Below are 16,595 nucleotides of genomic sequence, written 5' to 3'. Positions count from 1 at the left end.
AGAGGCCAAAAGAGAGGGTCTTTATGAGTTCAGGCCAGTCTGGTCTACGCAGACTGGGGTAGTCAGGACTACATAGTGAAACTTTGTCTCAAATCAATTTATCAATCAATCAGTCAGTCAATCAATGTCGACTTATTTATTATACCAGCTGCAGGCACATCTGAACAGTTTTTGCATGGAAAGCATGTATATTCCTTATTTTATCTTTTGCTTTAACCATTTTTAGCTTGCTAAGAATTTGTAATTAAGTTTTGGGCCACCTTTCCTGTAGGTTTTGCCTGATTGGAAAAGCCTTGAGAAAGAGAAAAAAAAAAAAAAAACTAAGAAAATGACGACTTTTCGAAATCATTGTCCACATTTGGATTCAGTTGGTGAAATAACAAAAGAGGATTTGATACAAAAATCTCATGTAAGTCCTATAGTAGTCATCCCTTAAATTGCCACACTCACTTTCCTCTTAAATACACATTTAAGTAAATTAGTAGAATATTCTGTATCATGTTTAAAGATACATGTCGTTATGGTGACTTGTGTATGTCTGACTGCACTGACCCACCAAATGTCTCTTGTGTTTGCTTTCCTAGGGTGCTTGTCAGGACTGTAAAGTCAGAGGACCAAACCTGTGGGCATGCCTAGAGGTATGTGTGTGTGTGTGTGTGTGTGTGTGTGTGTGTGTGTGTGTGTGTGCACGTGTGTGTGTGTTTTCCTGAAAGTTTGCAGTTGCAAATTTATTAATAATAATTTTTGGATGTATAAAATAATTTTATATGAGTATACTTTTAAAACACAACTAATTACAAAAAAACAATGGAAGTTCAGACTGTGGATGGAGTTTTACTGAAGCATGCTTTTAGAGTTTTTAGTAAACCACTCAGGATTGTCTATGCTTACCCTCTATTGGAGGGGAGATAACGTGCCATTTTGAAATACTTAATCTGGTCTCGATGCTTAATACCTTTTAATTTCGTTATCTAACTATGCAAAGTAATTCAATCATTGACTTAAACATAAAATCAAGACTTAAGTGTAAATGTTATTTAGTGCTGTTTGTAGACAATGTGCCTGTGATAAAATACTTTCTCTTACATACTTATTATAGAATAGGTGTTCCTATGTTGGCTGTGGGGAGTCACAAGATCACAGCACCATACACTCGAAGGTAAGTATGGAATTATTGGATGCATGGCAATGGTTAGTGCTGGGACTGGATCCAGGGCTGGGCATATGCCAAGCATGTACTGCATCACTGAAATACAGGTTTGAAGGAAAAGAGAATCAAGTAACAGGAATTCAAGTTATGACTGGAGTTTGTGATCTACTCTAGCTGTGTAACCTGGCCTAGAACCTGGGGTCCTCCTTCCTGTGTCTCTCATGTGTTACCTTACAGACGTGTGGCACCACACCAAGCTAGAATTTATGCCTTTTAGAAAATATATAAGATAAAACTTTGCTTATTCTCAGTGAAAGGTAGGGAGGGAATGCTAAGAAAATCCATATTAATACGTGATTATAATTGAGTATTGATAAAGGAAGTCCACATACATGCATGTAGAGGTTATAGGTATAGTATCAGATTATGGAGGTTGGAGTTAGTGTTGATGCTTAGATTTTTGTTTTTAAATTTTAATTAATTTTTCTTTTAAGTTTGTGTGTGGGAGTCATGTGTGTACCACAGCATGCTCACGGAGGTCAGAGGACAGTTTTGGGAGTTGGTTCTGTGCCTGAACTGTGGGTTGTAGGTTTGAACTCAGGTTGTCAGGCTTGTACCAAGTGCTTTTTCCTGTTGAGCCACCCTAATGGCCAGGTGCTGCCTGGATGACTTCCAACTCTTAATCCTATTCTTGGCTGTTCATATCAGTCTGACTGGAGTGGTGGCCTACATCGATCGCTCCACTTGTATGGTGCTTCCCACATGACTGGCATGAATCATGTAGACCTTCCATTCTAAACAGTGTTTCTCAAATGGTATTTTAAAGTACCCTTTGATAATCTTTAGCAACTAGTCACAGCCTCATGAGAATGAAGCCCAAATCTTTGAAGCCCTAAGGCAGCCTTGTACACAGTTACTTCCCTGTGCATCTGAAATGATACTTTCTATGGCTGTCCTTCAGAAAACTGAGAAACTAGTCAGCTGTAGAGTGTGCATTCTGTAGGGCTCAGCCCTCGTGCAGAGGGCTATCAGTTATTGAGAGCTTAGTTTGAGTTGCTTGAGTTGTAATTTGCTTCAATAATGTGCGTTCTTTTGCAGTTCTGTTTTCCTAGAGTTAAATACCCTGAAAAAAGTTGCCTGTGGTGCGACTGGGCTTGGATTTTCTATGAGGTAGAAGGTGATCTTGAACACATGATCCTTTGGTCTGCTAGGATTACAGGACTGCCACGTCCTGGTTTCTTGTATTCTTGTTTGCTAACTGCAGAGCTGAGGAGCCTTACACTGCTGTAGTCACTGTCCTGTGATGAGAGGAACAGACACTGGGATAGCTTGTAGACTAGCTAGGTGTTGTTACTAGACAAGGTTTTATAGTTCATCTAAAGAGTTTTCGATTGTTTGTGTGTGTGCTCCACAGTAGCTCTTCTGAATAAATTACTATTTGCCAAAGGCTGCAGTTCATTATGAGGTCCTCTGCAGACATGTTTTCAAGACTATCTAATGGCGGCTCCCTTTTCCTCCTCTGAAACTCTGCAGAAGACAAAGCATTATCTAACTGTGAACCTCACCACCCTTCGAGTATGGTGTTATGCTTGCAGCAAAGAAGTATTCTTGGATAGAAAATTAGGAACTCCTCCTTCATTACCTCATGTAAGACAGCCTCAACAAACACAAGAAAACAGTGTCCAGGTAATATCATTTAGATTATAAATGTTCAGGAAACAATTTTAAGAGTTTGTCATGTGGTTGGAATTTACAACCTTAAAGTACCTTACCTTACGTGTACTTTAGAAAGCTTGTCTGTGTGCCAAATGCAGCACTCGAGTCTTGCTTTGTTCTTGTGTGGGACTGAAGGTGGAAAACACCTGTGCCTTGCAACAGCTCTGTAAAGAAAGGTTGGAAGGGACATGTCATACCAGACACAGAGATTTTTGTCGATAACCCTTATCTTCTGGGTGAGACTTATCTATCCAGGCAGCATGCCTAGGTTCAAGTTCCTTTTTAAAGAGACACTGTAAAACTTAGCTTACAGCATAATGGGTTTCTGTAGGCTTTTGTGAAAGTCTCTGTGAATCTAAGTCTTGAAGGCGGAAGGCCTCCATGGCCTGTGTGAATACAGCCCCTTTCCTGTTCTCTCCTCAAACTTAGCTAACTCAGGACTAACCTAGTCCTGTGGATTAGGAGACGTAAACACGTTTGCAAAGATGGCCGATTCTCATTTACAGAAGAAGCCTTTGGCTGTGAGTGCATGTATAAAACTCATACAGAGAAGCGGTGAGAGTCTGTGGATTAGCTTATCTGTCACACCCTGTGTTGCTATAGAAATTAAGAGATTGTAAAAGACAAGGCATATCATAATTTAGATAAAGTTAGTTCTTGGGCTGAAATGCAGAAATGTCACTTTTTGAAGAGACCTTTTTTTTGGAAAGTTTTTTGGGGACTGGAAAGGTGACTCAGGTTAAGAGTACATGCTGCTCTTGGAGAAGACCTGAGTTTGGTTCCCAGCACCTATATGGGGTGAGTCAGCACTGCCTGTGGCTCCAGCTCTGGGCCTGCTGCTTTGGCCTTCTGCAGCTGTGCACGCGTGTGCTCTCGCATAGGTCCACACACACAGAAATAAAGCCCATTTTCTACAAAACATAAATGTCAATTTTGTAATGATTACCATTATTTCTATCTTTACTGCTGTTACATTTTACTTTTTACTTTTTAAAATTTTGTGAGTGTGGGTGTGTACATGTAAGTGTACTTAGGAATCCAGGAAAGCCCTCAGATCCACATGAGCCAGAGTGGCAGCAGCTAGAACCACCTGACATAGGTGTTGCAATGGAATCAGGGTCCTCTCATGCTCTTAGCACTAAGCCAGCCTCCTAACCCTGCTGTTGTGGTTGTTTTCTGTAGCTCAGGCTGCCCTCTAACTTGGCACTAGCCATGACTGGCCTTGAACTCGTCTTTTTGCCTGTGCCTCCTAAGTGCTGGGGTTACAAGCATGTGCCACCATGCTGGCAAATCTCTGCTGTTATGGTAATATCTTCTAATAGTTGTGTGATGAGGTTGTTATGTAAGTTAAAGTATGTTTTGATTAAGGATTTATTCAAGTTTGTTATGTCTTTTTTTTATTAAGGATTTTAAAATACCCAGTAATACAGCATTGAAAACCCCTCTGGTTGCTGTATTTGAAGATCTGGATATAGAAGTGGAAGAGGAAGATGAGCTGAAGGCTAGAGGTAAAGGCTCGCTCTTCTGTCAACACCACTCTGTGTGGCACTGCCCATTCATTAAGAACTGCATAATGAGAAGCTCAAAGTACAAAGCTTTATTAGTAGAGCTTAGAGGTAATAACTAAGAACAGAACTGAGAAGTTGGACCTTGTGGGCCAGTGTTTGAAGGTAATGCAAACCTGATTTGTCACAGCTGGACTGTGCCCTGTCGTTTGGGAGCCTTTAGCTGCCAATGTTATTTTGAGTTCTCACCTGCCAGGGAAGGGTTTCTAGGGGGATGTGAAGCCGCTTCCTTGGCAGACTGTGTGCCTGTGGCCCAGTGCTCAGGAGGCTGAGGGCAGAGGTTAGCTTCCGCTGCTCTTATTTTACCCTCATCTACAAAAAGAAAAAAAAAAATAAAATGAAAAGAAAAAAAGGAAGACAAGAATTTGCCAGGGGCAGCATTATTTGGAAAAAGAATCAGGTGGTTCTAGAGGTCCTTTTGCCCTGTTCACTCAAAACTTTTAACGCCTACATTGGGAGACAGTGTCAGGATTTCCCATGGTTTTAAGGCTCACAGTATTTAATGTGCGTAAGCATTGGGTGTTCTGTGAGTTCTTAGAACACAGGACCTGTGTACATATCAGACAAGCATCCTTCCATGAGCTATATATCCTTAGCCCTAGGACTTTTTAAATTTATTTTTTAGGTTATTTTGTTGTTGTGTTCTTTGAAACAGAATTTCTCCATTATGTACTTATAGCTGTCCTGGAACTTGTTATATAGACCAGATTGACCTTAAACTGACAGAGATCTGCTTGCCTCTGTTTCCTGAGTGCCAGGATTAAAAGTGTACACCACCACACCTGGCTTATAATTCTAGATTTGGAATATTTGTCATTGTTTCTTTTTTGTTGTGTTGTGATGTCAGCCTCTATTTTCTCTCTTAATGATGGAGTGAACCGAGAAAAATAGAGTGCGTTGGACAAAGTAAATGCAGCCTATGGAAGGCACTGGCACTCCACACCAATCACAGGGTCAGGCCGACTTCTCACTTGGGCTTTGGGAGGAATGAGAATTGTAATCTTAAATCAGATTATTTAAAATATAGTCTATATTCTTAAGCTGGTAGTGTCTCAATACTTGGGAGGCAAGGGAGGCAGATGTCTGTGAGCTCAAGGTCAGCTGGTCTGCAGAGTGAGTTCCAGGGCAGTAGTGATAATAATGAGACCCTGGTCATTGTGAGCCCCCCCCCCCATGCATTTGTCATTACATAACAGTAGAAAAGGTTTTTTTTAAGTGAAAACTTCTAGGTTAAATTAACAAATCCTTGAATTTATCTAAAGCTTAAAAGATTGGAGAGTGAGAGATTTCCAACAGTGTGGCCTCTGAGTTGTTCAGGCTGCTTCCCTGTGTCTCCATGTTTCTGTGTTTTTAAAGTTGTTCCTGTACTGTATGTGGTGAACGTGTGTGTGTTTGCTCACTAGGCATTTAACTCAGGGCTCTATGCACAGTATACATATGCTCTGCTAGTCAACTATCAGCCCATTTTCATAGCTTTAACTTTTGAAATTGTTCTTAATAAACACCAAGAAAATTCAGTGATTCATGTTTTATTGAATGATGACTTAATATTTCTTCTGCACAGGCCTGACAGGTTTGAAAAACATTGGAAACACTTGCTATATGAATGCCGCTCTGCAAGCTCTCTCTAACTGGTAAGCAGTGAGACCAATATTGGGTTCTCTCCTTTTCTCCTCCCGCTCCACCAACTCTCCTGGTTGTCCAGGAACTTGCTGCGTAGACCAGATTGGTCTTGAGCTCAGAGATCCAACGGGATATGCTTCCCGAGTACTGGAACTAAACATGTACCCCACCATACTCAGGTCTAGTATAAGGTTAGCTAAGATAGCTTGTTACTACAGTAGCTGACTAACTCCCAGAGCAGAGAGGCAAGAACCTGGGTGAAGACATCGTTGTCCCAGTGGGATTGCTGTGTGTGCATCTAAGTTTATTATTTTGTTTTTCTCTTGGCAGTGTCTTATTTTCACCCAGGCTGGCCTCCAACTGTGTAGTTGAGGATGGCCTTGAACCTGGTCCTTATGGTACCACATTTCAAGTCCTGGACTGCAAGCATCTATAGCGTGCACAGTTAATACCTGTAGTTTTCTAAGACCGAGGATCCCAGCTCAGGCTTCCAGTAGTATGTCCTTGGTTTTAGTTTTTGCAGTGCTGGGCCTCAAACCTGGGCCCTTAAGCACACTGCTGTACTGAACAATATCTCTAGCAAGTGTATTTATGGACGAAAACCAAAGAACTTAAATTTGTCACATTCTAAGATCATTATTAGGTGAGAAATCATATGAAAGTATGTTTCTACTGGTAGAATCCCTTGAATAGAGAGCATTCACACACACCCCCCCCCGACCTCCCATTTGCAGCATATAAATAGGGTGATTATTACTTTGTCAGAACATGACTTGAGTTTGAAAGTAGCTTTGGGAAAGAGTTTGACACTGAGAACCTGGAAGAAAATCTGGGTGGTAGACATAGTAATTGTGGAGTAATTGCATAGGGCCACGTGCAATCCACATTAAAACTGAGGTCTCAGGTGTGGTAAGGGACTACCAAAGTCCTTTTACAGCAGGGGAATAGAGGAATCTGTCTTGCAGCCCTGGTTGCCATGTGGATAGTGGGTTGTAGGAAAAAGTATAATTTGGAAAAACAGAAGATGTATAATAATCTAAGTAAGAAGTAAGAGTGCCTTGCACAATTTTGGAGTAGATAAATTGGAGAAAGACATTTTTTTACAATTGGTGGTTGCTAGGATATGGTTAGAGTACTGGGAAAGGGAGGAGATTTGAAGTTTAATAGTAGAATCATTTGATGAAGGAGTCATTTGGAAGGGCAGCAAGGTTTCTTAGTCTCTGAGTCTTACTATCTCTGTCTTTCTCATATGCATACATAATGTTGGTAATAAGAATGGAGAAGATTGGGCTGGAGAGATGACTCAGTGGTTAAGAGCCCCGACTGCTCTTCCAGAGTTCCTGAGTTCAATTCCCAGCAACCACATGGTGGCTTGCAATCATCTGTAAAGAGATCTGATGCCCTCTTCTGGTGTATCTGAAGACAGCTACAATGTACTTATATATAATAAATGAATAAATCTTTAAAGAAAAAAAAAGAATGGAGAAGATTATTGGAAGATCAGGTTCACTTGCAAGTAAAATTCTGAGTGTGTTAGATTAAAATATCAAGACAGTGGTCAGTTTGAGCATTTGATAAGAATTCAGTTGATGAAAGGTGTCTGAAGGCTAACATGAATGTGGCCGTCACTGGTGTATTTGCGGGAATTGAAGATGGCCCAGGAAAGAGTGAAGTCCAGAGTCAGAGTCCTGGGCACCCGAACAGAAAGAACACTAGGGGTGGAGGCTGCATGAGGAGGACGGTAGCAGTGTTCACTGGGATCTGCTTAGTTCTGTGCTTTCCGTAAGCAGGGAGAGGCAGCACAGCAGTCCCTCCTCCCTCCTGCCCTGTCTTTCCTCTTCACCCTCTTTTAGTCCTTTTCTGCCTTTTTCCATACCTCCTTCCTTCCTTGTTTACTTCAGACAGGTCTCTGTGTAGCCCAGGTTAGCCTTGAGCTCAGTGTGTTCCTCTTGGCCCTGTCTGCTTAGTGCTGAAATTACAGGTATGTGCCTCCCTGCTCAGATTCTTAATAAAGAACAAAAACAAAAACCAATTTAGAAAGAGATTGGGTCAAGGTTCAAGCCTCTTATCCCAGCACTCAGAAACAGAGGACCCTGACTTGGTGAGTCCAAGAATGATTTGTTAAACTTATTAGTGATATAAAGGAGTGACTGTCAGACCGTAAAGGGGCAAAGACCTAACAGAGAGGTTGATGTGTGCTGTCAATCATTGTGTAACTAGAAAGTAATGAGAACTCAGCCTTAATTCCACTCTGATATTGCTCTCTCTTTTCAATTAGCCCACCTTTGACACAGTTCTTTCTTGATTGTGGAGGACTGGCTAGAACAGATAAGAAACCAGCCATTTGTAAAAGTTATCTCAAACTAATGACAGAATTGTGGCACAAGAGCAGGTATGTACTTAATATAATTATGTCTTAAATCAGTATTATAAGTATGGAATGAAAGCAGAAATGTTTGGAGGGTTGAAAAAAAAAACGCAGGAAGGAGATTTGAGTTGGGTCATTTGAAACGGAAATGCAGATGGAGCAGAGGCCATCGTCAACATCAGCTGGTTATGTGGAGGCTGGGGAGCCTCACGGCCGAGGTGCAGAGCAGCAGAGCCTTCCCAGACTGGGCAGGGTAGGCCAGGCCAGCTGCCTGCTCTGCCAGTGCCCGTGCCCCACCCATATCTTAGCATATTGGTCATTAGCTGCATATTAGGTTAGTTTTGCTTTACAACTGTTTATGAAGTTGCATTTTTGAAAAATATTGTGCAGTGTGAGAGTAATACAATTCTTTAAAAAAAATTAAAACTACAAAAGTATCTGTTTAAAACTTTATTTTTCAGGCCAGGATCTGTTGTGCCTGCTAATCTGTTCCAAGGAATTAAAACTGTAAATCCAACTTTTCGAGGCTATTCTCAGCAGGTTAGTTATCCATATAAAAATCCTTAAACTTTTTAACAAATGTGTTTATTTTCTTTGTATGACTTTGTTTGCCTGTGTTTATGTATGTGCACCATGTGTGCCTGATACCTGGTGAGGTCAGAAGAAGATACCTGGATGAGTTCCGGGGACCATGAACCGTAGCACATGGGTGCTGCAGACTGAGCCGGGTCATTGTACGAGCAAGTGCTCTTCACTGCTGAGCTGCACTGTCTCCACTGCGGTCACCCTCAGTGAGAGAGAGAGTTATTACACTCCATTTCCCAGTGGTCCTTTTTCATCATTGCGCCTTTGTCTTTGGTGTTTGGACTTGTGAGACTGGGTCTTTTGTATCCCTGGCTGGTCTTGGCCTCTCTGTGTGTGATAGCCTTAAGTTTCTGATCGTCTTTTCTCTGCCTCTCATGTGCCGGGACGACAGAGGGGCCTCCACCACACCTGGCTGTTTGTTTGTCTTTGCATTTCTGTGGCTCCAGTGAGTGAACAGTGTTCTCCCCCTGCACCAACCCTTGTGATTTCTCACTGTGCTGTCTTACTGTCATAGGGCAGCTTCAGTTACTTTAGTGGTCTGCAGTCCCTGGACAATTTATAGCTGGTCCTCACACATTTCTCTTTTCTCAAACCATTCACTATTAACCTTTAACATATAAAGTTCTGGATCTCCAGACATTATAATTTAGAGCTGTAGGTTGGAGCTCAGGAATTTAAATTTTTTTATTTAATGTTACTTGTGTGTATGAGGAAGGGCAGTGTACACATGCCACACTACATGTCTAAAGGTCAGAAAAGAACTTTGTGGAGTGGGTTGTTTTTCCACAGCAGGCTTAAGAGATTGAACTTGGTGGTCAGGCTTGCATGGTAATCACTTTTACTGAACCTTCTTTGCAGCTCAGGAAATATATCATCAAAAAAGTTCTTGTTGATCTATGGACAATTTTTTCTTTGAGATACAGTCCATGGATGAGAAAAACTTACTTAAAACCAATTTCCATAATAACTTATTTTAGGGCATATTTCCAAATTCTGATTATCACATGAGGAAAATCCTTATTTTCTGTTGCATCCAGTTTCATTACAAAGCATAATTTTTGTTTGCGTAGCTGTTGGAATCTGTTGTAGGTCTGTTGCAGTATGGGCTGTAGACTAGTCAGTGTGACATGTGATATGTCCACAGTTCATTCATGCCTCTTAGGTTCTGACAATCACTCGCGTTAGAAGGTAATGTGGTTTTGTTGATGTGCTAGGATGCCCAGGAATTCCTTCGCTGTTTAATGGATCTGCTTCATGAAGAGTTGAAGGAGCAGGTCATGGAAATAGAGGAAGAGCCTCAAACACTAACTTCTGAGGAGACTGTGGAGGAAGAGAAGAGCCAGTCAGATGTGGATTTTCAGTCCTGCGAGTCTTGTAGCAGCAGCAGTGAGAAAGGGGAAAATGAGAGTGTCTCTAAAGGCAGCCCTGAGGACAGCACTGAGACCACCATGCTCATTCAGGATGAGGAGGACCTAGAGATGGCCAAAGACTGGCAGAAAGAGAAGATGTGCAACAAGAGCAATAAAGCAGATTCTGACGGAGAACCGGATAAAGACAGAGACACGGTGTGTGAAACAGTTGACCTAAACAGCCAGGAGACCGTCAAGGTGCAGATACACGGCAGAGCCTCAGGTGACGATTAACAGTCGGACTGTGCAGTGCTGGTGTGGCATGCGCAGACTGTCACTTTGGAACAAGTCATTTGTTTGTTTGTTTATTTGTTTACTTACTAGGCAGGGCCTTAATGTATGCCCCTGGCTGTCCTGGAATGTGCTGTGTAGACAAGGCTATCCTCAAACACATGTGCCTGCCTCTGCCTCTTGAATGCTGGGATTAAAGGTATTTGCTACCACACCTGGCTTTTGGGAGTTTTAATAGACTTGCAGTTTAACACTGTCTGCTTGCAGTGTTCAGTGAAATCATAAAGTTAGGAAATTAAAAGTAAGATAATTTTGTGGATCATTTACTTAGGAATTCATTTTTTTTCTATTTTATTTATTTTAATTTATTTTGGTATAGCAGAGCTCATTAGGATTCCTTTATGGTTACATAGCAGTCTAGAAAATTAGACTCTTTGGAATTTCCCCTTTTATTTCAAGCAAATTCTGTAGAGATCCTGAGGATTTGAAACACAGCCCATGATCTCCTATCATCGTGCTATGGCACCCAGTGGCTTGCACTGTAGACGGAGCTGATGTGTGCATGAGCTTTGTTAAGGCTCACTGTATTGGACAGTGTTCCTTTCGAGAAGGAAGATACCCAAATGAAAGATACGAGTTGGACTGTGTTACACACCATATTTGTCTCCTTAGGAGCTACGTTATCTTGATGTGCTATTGACTACTCTAAATTCTGTAAAATTAGATGACTAGAAAGTCAGATCGTGCAACTTAGTGGCCAGGAAATGACAGAAAGTTAATCTCTGGACTACTGAAGGGAACCCTGGCAGTTGAAGTGTCTGAGTGCATCACAGTTCTGCCTTCAACAGTATTTCTTTAGCTTAGGAAAATGGAGGCTTCCTTGTGCCTGCCAGGGATTCCTCCTATGCAGGAGTGCGTAGGCTCTGTACAGACTCACTGTGGACACACGGTCTTTAGCCAGTGAGGGCCTGAATGTCAGTTCCTGTGAAAAGCCAAGGGAAGCATGATTCAGGGACACACTGGTCCTTTATTACTTGCTTGTGGGGTTTGTTCTTAACATATAGTAACTAGGGGTTGGGGATTTAGCTCAGTGGTAAGGCCCTGGGTTTGATCCCCAGCTCCGAAAAAAAAGAAAAAAAAAAAAAAGAAAAAAAGAACATATAGTAACTAGCTACTAAAGTAAAGTAGGGTTTTGTGTTTCAAGTCTTGGATGAAAAACTATGACTAAGACCATGGAGTACACAAAACCTAAAGTCCTTACTGTCCCCCACCAGGAAGTATGAGCCAGCCTGTGAAGCCTTGGGCTGCAAGGTAATGGAGGCTCTCAGCAGCAGGGCTTGGCTGGCTTCTTGAGTTATGATTGGGAGCTTTCTCCTGTTGTTTTAATTAAATTGGTGTTTATTATTTGAGTATGAGTGTTTTGGCTTCATGTACGTAAATGTATTGTATGTGTATTGTATGTGTATTGTACTTGTGCCTGGAATCGTTATGTTAATTAACATTATTGAGCACGTGGGGTATAACTTTACTGAGTAGTTTCATTTATAATTTTAATTGAAGGTAATAATAAAAATTTAAATATTACAGAATATATCACTGATGTCCATTTGAATGACCTATCTACACCACAGATCCTTCCATCAAATGAAAGTGTTAATCCACGTTTATCAGCAAGTCCTCCTAAGTCAGGCAATCTGTGGCCAGGATTGACACCTCCACACAAGAAAGGTAAAAGTACCCATAATTCAGTTCCTAACTCTGAAGTCTTTACCCAGTTTAAGCTGCTGATGCTGATGAAGTGGTAGGGACTATGTGTTCTCGTACAGTTGATAGAACTATGTGACCGTGATTAGGACGTTTGTCTGTGGTTCTGGACTTTAAACTTTGGTTTTTTATAATTTAAGATAATGACTTTGTATTTGAGTATCTTGCCCGCATGTATGTATGTGCATCCCATGTGCACACAGAAGTTAAAAGAGGACATGAGATCACATGGAACTGAAGCATGGTTATGAGCCATTACTTGGCTACTGGGAGCGAACGCTGTGAGAGCAGCAAGAATGCCTAACTGCAGAACCTTTCTAGTCCGCCCTCTCTTTTACTCACCTTTTAAACCTCCTGTGCCCTTCAGCCCATTCTGTCCTGCAGTTCCATGGTCAGATTGCCCTCAGGCCTGCCACACTGATACTCTGGTCCTAATGTGTCTCTAAGGCCTGAGACTCCTGATGACTTCCCTTTCTCTAGAGTGCCCTGTAAATGATGCCACACAGTACCATGCTAAAAAGCAGCCTTTTTTCATGTGGCACAATGTAGTTAAGAATTGGCTGCATTGGGCTGGAGAGATGGCTCAGTGGTTAGGAGCACTGACTGATCTTCCAGAGGTCCTGAGTTCAAATCCTAGCAACCATATGGTGACTTACAACCATCTGTAATGAGATCTGATGCCCTCTTCTAGTGTGTCTGAAGACAACTACAGTGTACTTGCATATAATAATAGTAATAATTAAAAAAAAAAAAGAATTGGCTGCATTGTTGTACGTCTTGCTACTTTCTTTTCCTTACCAAGTTGAATTTAATTTCTGTCACCAAATCACTGTTTATTCACTCATCAAGGGATTTTTGAATCGTTTTCAGTTTTTGGCAGTTATAAATAATACTGTTAGAAACATATACAGTTTTTGTATGATGTTAAGTTTTTCTTTGATCAGAGATAAGGTCTTAGAATTATATTTCCTGGGTTTTGAAGATTATTTATTTATTTTTAATTTCATGTACATTATTGCTTTGTCTTCATGTATGTCTGCATGAGGGTGTTGGAACTGGAACTCCCTTGAACTGGAGTTACAGACAGTTGTGAGCTGCCATGTGGGTGCTGGGAATTGAACCTAGGTCCTCTGTAAGAGCAGCTAGTACTCTTAACCACTGAACCATCTCTCCAGTCTCTATCTCTTAGGTTTTATGTTCATTTATGCTCACCACTGTACAAACCTGCCTCTTTCAGAATGTCTGTACCATTCTGCATTGCTACCAGCTTTGTATCAAAATGCTAGCACTATAAAATATAAAACTATAAAACTCACAGAGGACACCATGTGGTAGTGCGTGCCTTTAATCCCAGTGCTCATAGGAAAGTTGATCTGTGTGGAGTTCAGTCCAAGGACTGTATGGTTTATCGGGATTATAGGCCAGTCAGAATTGCATAATGAGAACCTGTCTCACACAAACAGTGAACAGAGAAACAGCTGGAGGCCTTAAAGGGTTTCTCCCAGTGGATAGCAGACGTGAAAACATGGTAGAGAGGTGGGTCAGCGGATAGCAGTGCTTGCTGTATAAGCTGGACAGCCGAGTTTGATCCCCAGAACCCACAACAGAAATAAAAGGAAAGAGCTAACTTCAGGTTGTCTTCTGACCTCCATACTTCATGTACGTACAATCCCATGTACAAAATAAGGACACCATCTGTAAAAGAACCAGTGAGTCTTGGCAAAGGGCTTTATTGAGATTTAAGAAAGGGTAGGATTGGGAAGAAGTATTTGTAGGTGGACAAGCCAGAGGAGCATATCCAGTACTGCTCACTAACATTAAGTGCAGTTGGAATGTTGTTCTGAAGGATAATATGCAGACCGGGCCTGCTGCTCTGTCCGCATGACTTCACCTGCCTCTCCCAGTTGCACCTTCTTTGCCTTGTGGTCCATAAATACTCCAGTGATGGGGCCAGCACATCCTGTGCACATGGGACACAAATGACTAGTGTGTTGTGCTGTTAGCTATTATTATTAATTAATTTCAGATGGTTTTCGTATTTCCCTATGTACAATTTATGTGACTAAAAATCATAAGTAATTTAAAGCCAGCTGAAGCCTTATTTGATTTTTGATTGGCTTTTCTATCTGTTTAAAGTAACAGTTTTTTCTTGGTTTTGGTTTTTGAGACAGGTTTTACTGTGCACCCTTGGGTGTCATGGAGCTCACTAGGCTTGATCTTGAGCTCAGAGCTCCACCTATGTCTGTCTTTCAAGTGCTAGGATTCAAGGCATGCACCAACACCCAGCACTAATTTTTTCTTTAAGAATTTCTTTTTAAATTTTTATTCATGTATAAGTGTGTTTCTCTATGTATATGCCCCATGTGCTTGGGTGCCCATGGAAGCCAGGAGAAGATGTAGAACCCCTTGATGCTAGAGTTACAGACAGTTGTGAGATGGGTGGATGCTTTATGTAGGTGTTAGGAACCAAAGCCTGGTTCTCTGGAAGAGCAGCAAGTGAGCCATTTCTCTAGCCCTAAGGCAGTATTCTTGGGTGGTTTTCTGAATTCCTTTTATAATACAGTAATTATTTTTTATGTTTATTGACCTATGTGTTTGTGTCCATGTGTATGTGTGGGTGCACATGCCACAGCATACTTGTAGAGGTCAGCAGAGAACCTGTTGGTTTTCTCCCTCCATTATGTGGGTCTTGGGAATCAAACTCAAGTCTGAGATGGACAGGAAGTGCTTCTACCTGCTGAGCATCTTGTAGGCGGAGTATAGCATGGCTCAGTGGGTAAGACCGTGTGCAGAGTTTAGTGCTTGGCATTTATATTGGGTAGCTTTAGACTGCCCCTAACTCTAGCTCCAGGGAATCCAGTACCTCTTCTGGCTCCCATGGGCACCGTATGTACATGCAACAGACACATACACATACATAGTAATAGATAAGTACAACTGAAAAAGGAAAATATTCTAGGGAAAGCCAGGCACACACGCTGCTCTTCTAACCTAGTGTCATATGAGATGGAAGGAAGAGGACCAGGAATTCAGAGTCTCAGAGTCTCAGAATCATTGTGAACCTGAGGACCAGGGATTCAGAGTCAGTCTCAGAATCATTGTGAGCCCGAGGACCAGGAATTCAGAGTCTCAGAGTCTCAGAATCATTGTGAGCCTGAGGACCAGGGATTCAGAGTCAGTCTCAGAATCATTGTGAGCCCGAGGACCAGGGATTCAGAGTCTCAGAATCATTGTGAGCCCGAGGACCAGGGATTCAGAGTCAGTCTCAGAATCATTGTGAGCCCGAGGACCAGGGATTCAGAGTCTCAGAATCATTGTGAACCCAAGGCCAGTCTGAGCTGCACGAGATCCCACCTCAAAAAACAAAAGTCCCAAAACAATTAAAAAATATTCAAGGAACTAACTTGATTCTTTCTAATGTTCTGTCTTTTAATCCTAGCTCAGTCTGCATCTCCAAAGAGGAAAAAGCAGCATAAGAAATACAGAAGTGTCATCTCTGACATATTTGATGGGACAATCATTAGTTCAGTACAGTGTCTGACGTGTGATAGGGTGAGTATGGAGAGCTGTAACAGGATGTTTCTGTCCAGCGTTATTTGTAAAACCTGAGGATGGGAAGAGTTAAGTAGATCATTGCTGTTGCAGCCCACATTTCTTGTGTGTCTGTTAGTTATACATTGAGTTGAGATGTAGAGTAACAGTACAGCCCACATCCTTTGTGCAGGACCACGGGCTCTTGGTCTGTTTTGGTTACATATAAAGGTGAGAAGTTACTTGGCAACAAGAATTGTTAACAGTGCTTCTTCTCCCATGGCTGATGAAATTAGGAATGCCCAGAAACACTTGCATTCACAAGCAGTTCAGTGTATTCTTACATTTGCCTTTGCAGGTGGCTTGTAATTGATACATGTGTTTCAGTGATGATACCAAAGTCACAAACACGGTTTTGTCTCAAACAAATTTCATGAGGGTTGACTAACACCCAATCCTTCAGAAAGAAAGAAATCCTTTAGAAAAGAAAAAATTAAGATTTCTTAATTTTTTCATTTTAGTGAAATACAGTAATGAGTATGCTTAGTGAATGAGAACTAATGTCTAAGAAACGAGAAAATCAACTTTCAATTATTGTGTTATAATGTTAAGTCAGATGTAAGGCACTCAGTAGGGTCATTTTCATACTGATG

At 41.5% G+C, this 16,595-nt stretch overlaps 1 protein-coding gene across 2 annotated transcripts in view; it reads left to right on the top strand.

The window, feature by feature from the left end:
• Nucleotides 1-269: 269 nt before the first annotated feature.
• Usp33 (ubiquitin specific peptidase 33) overlaps nucleotides 270-16,595 on the top strand; it is a 33,918-nt gene continuing 17,592 nt past the window's right edge. The window contains exons 1-11 of one of the 2 annotated variants that reach the window (XM_032897137.1): nucleotides 270-409; nucleotides 585-638; nucleotides 1,100-1,159; nucleotides 2,684-2,836; nucleotides 4,272-4,374; nucleotides 5,996-6,065; nucleotides 8,333-8,446; nucleotides 8,884-8,962; nucleotides 10,222-10,639; nucleotides 12,235-12,375; nucleotides 15,851-15,963. In XM_032897137.1, coding sequence (XP_032753028.1) covers nucleotides 329-409; nucleotides 585-638; nucleotides 1,100-1,159; nucleotides 2,684-2,836; nucleotides 4,272-4,374; nucleotides 5,996-6,065; nucleotides 8,333-8,446; nucleotides 8,884-8,962; nucleotides 10,222-10,639; nucleotides 12,235-12,375; nucleotides 15,851-15,963 — 1,386 coding nt within the window. In that variant the 5' untranslated portion in view covers nucleotides 270-328. The remainder of the gene's footprint in view (nucleotides 410-584; nucleotides 639-1,099; nucleotides 1,160-2,683; nucleotides 2,837-4,271; nucleotides 4,375-5,995; nucleotides 6,066-8,332; nucleotides 8,447-8,883; nucleotides 8,963-10,221; nucleotides 10,640-12,234; nucleotides 12,376-15,850; nucleotides 15,964-16,595) is intronic. The other variant, XM_032897138.1, reaches the window with a different exon arrangement.

The sequence above is a fragment of the Rattus rattus genome, chromosome 3 (assembly GCF_011064425.1).
Source record: "Rattus rattus isolate New Zealand chromosome 3, Rrattus_CSIRO_v1, whole genome shotgun sequence".
NCBI lineage: Eukaryota > Metazoa > Chordata > Mammalia > Rodentia > Muridae > Rattus > Rattus rattus.
This window is presented reverse-complemented; position numbering and strand designations above follow the sequence as displayed.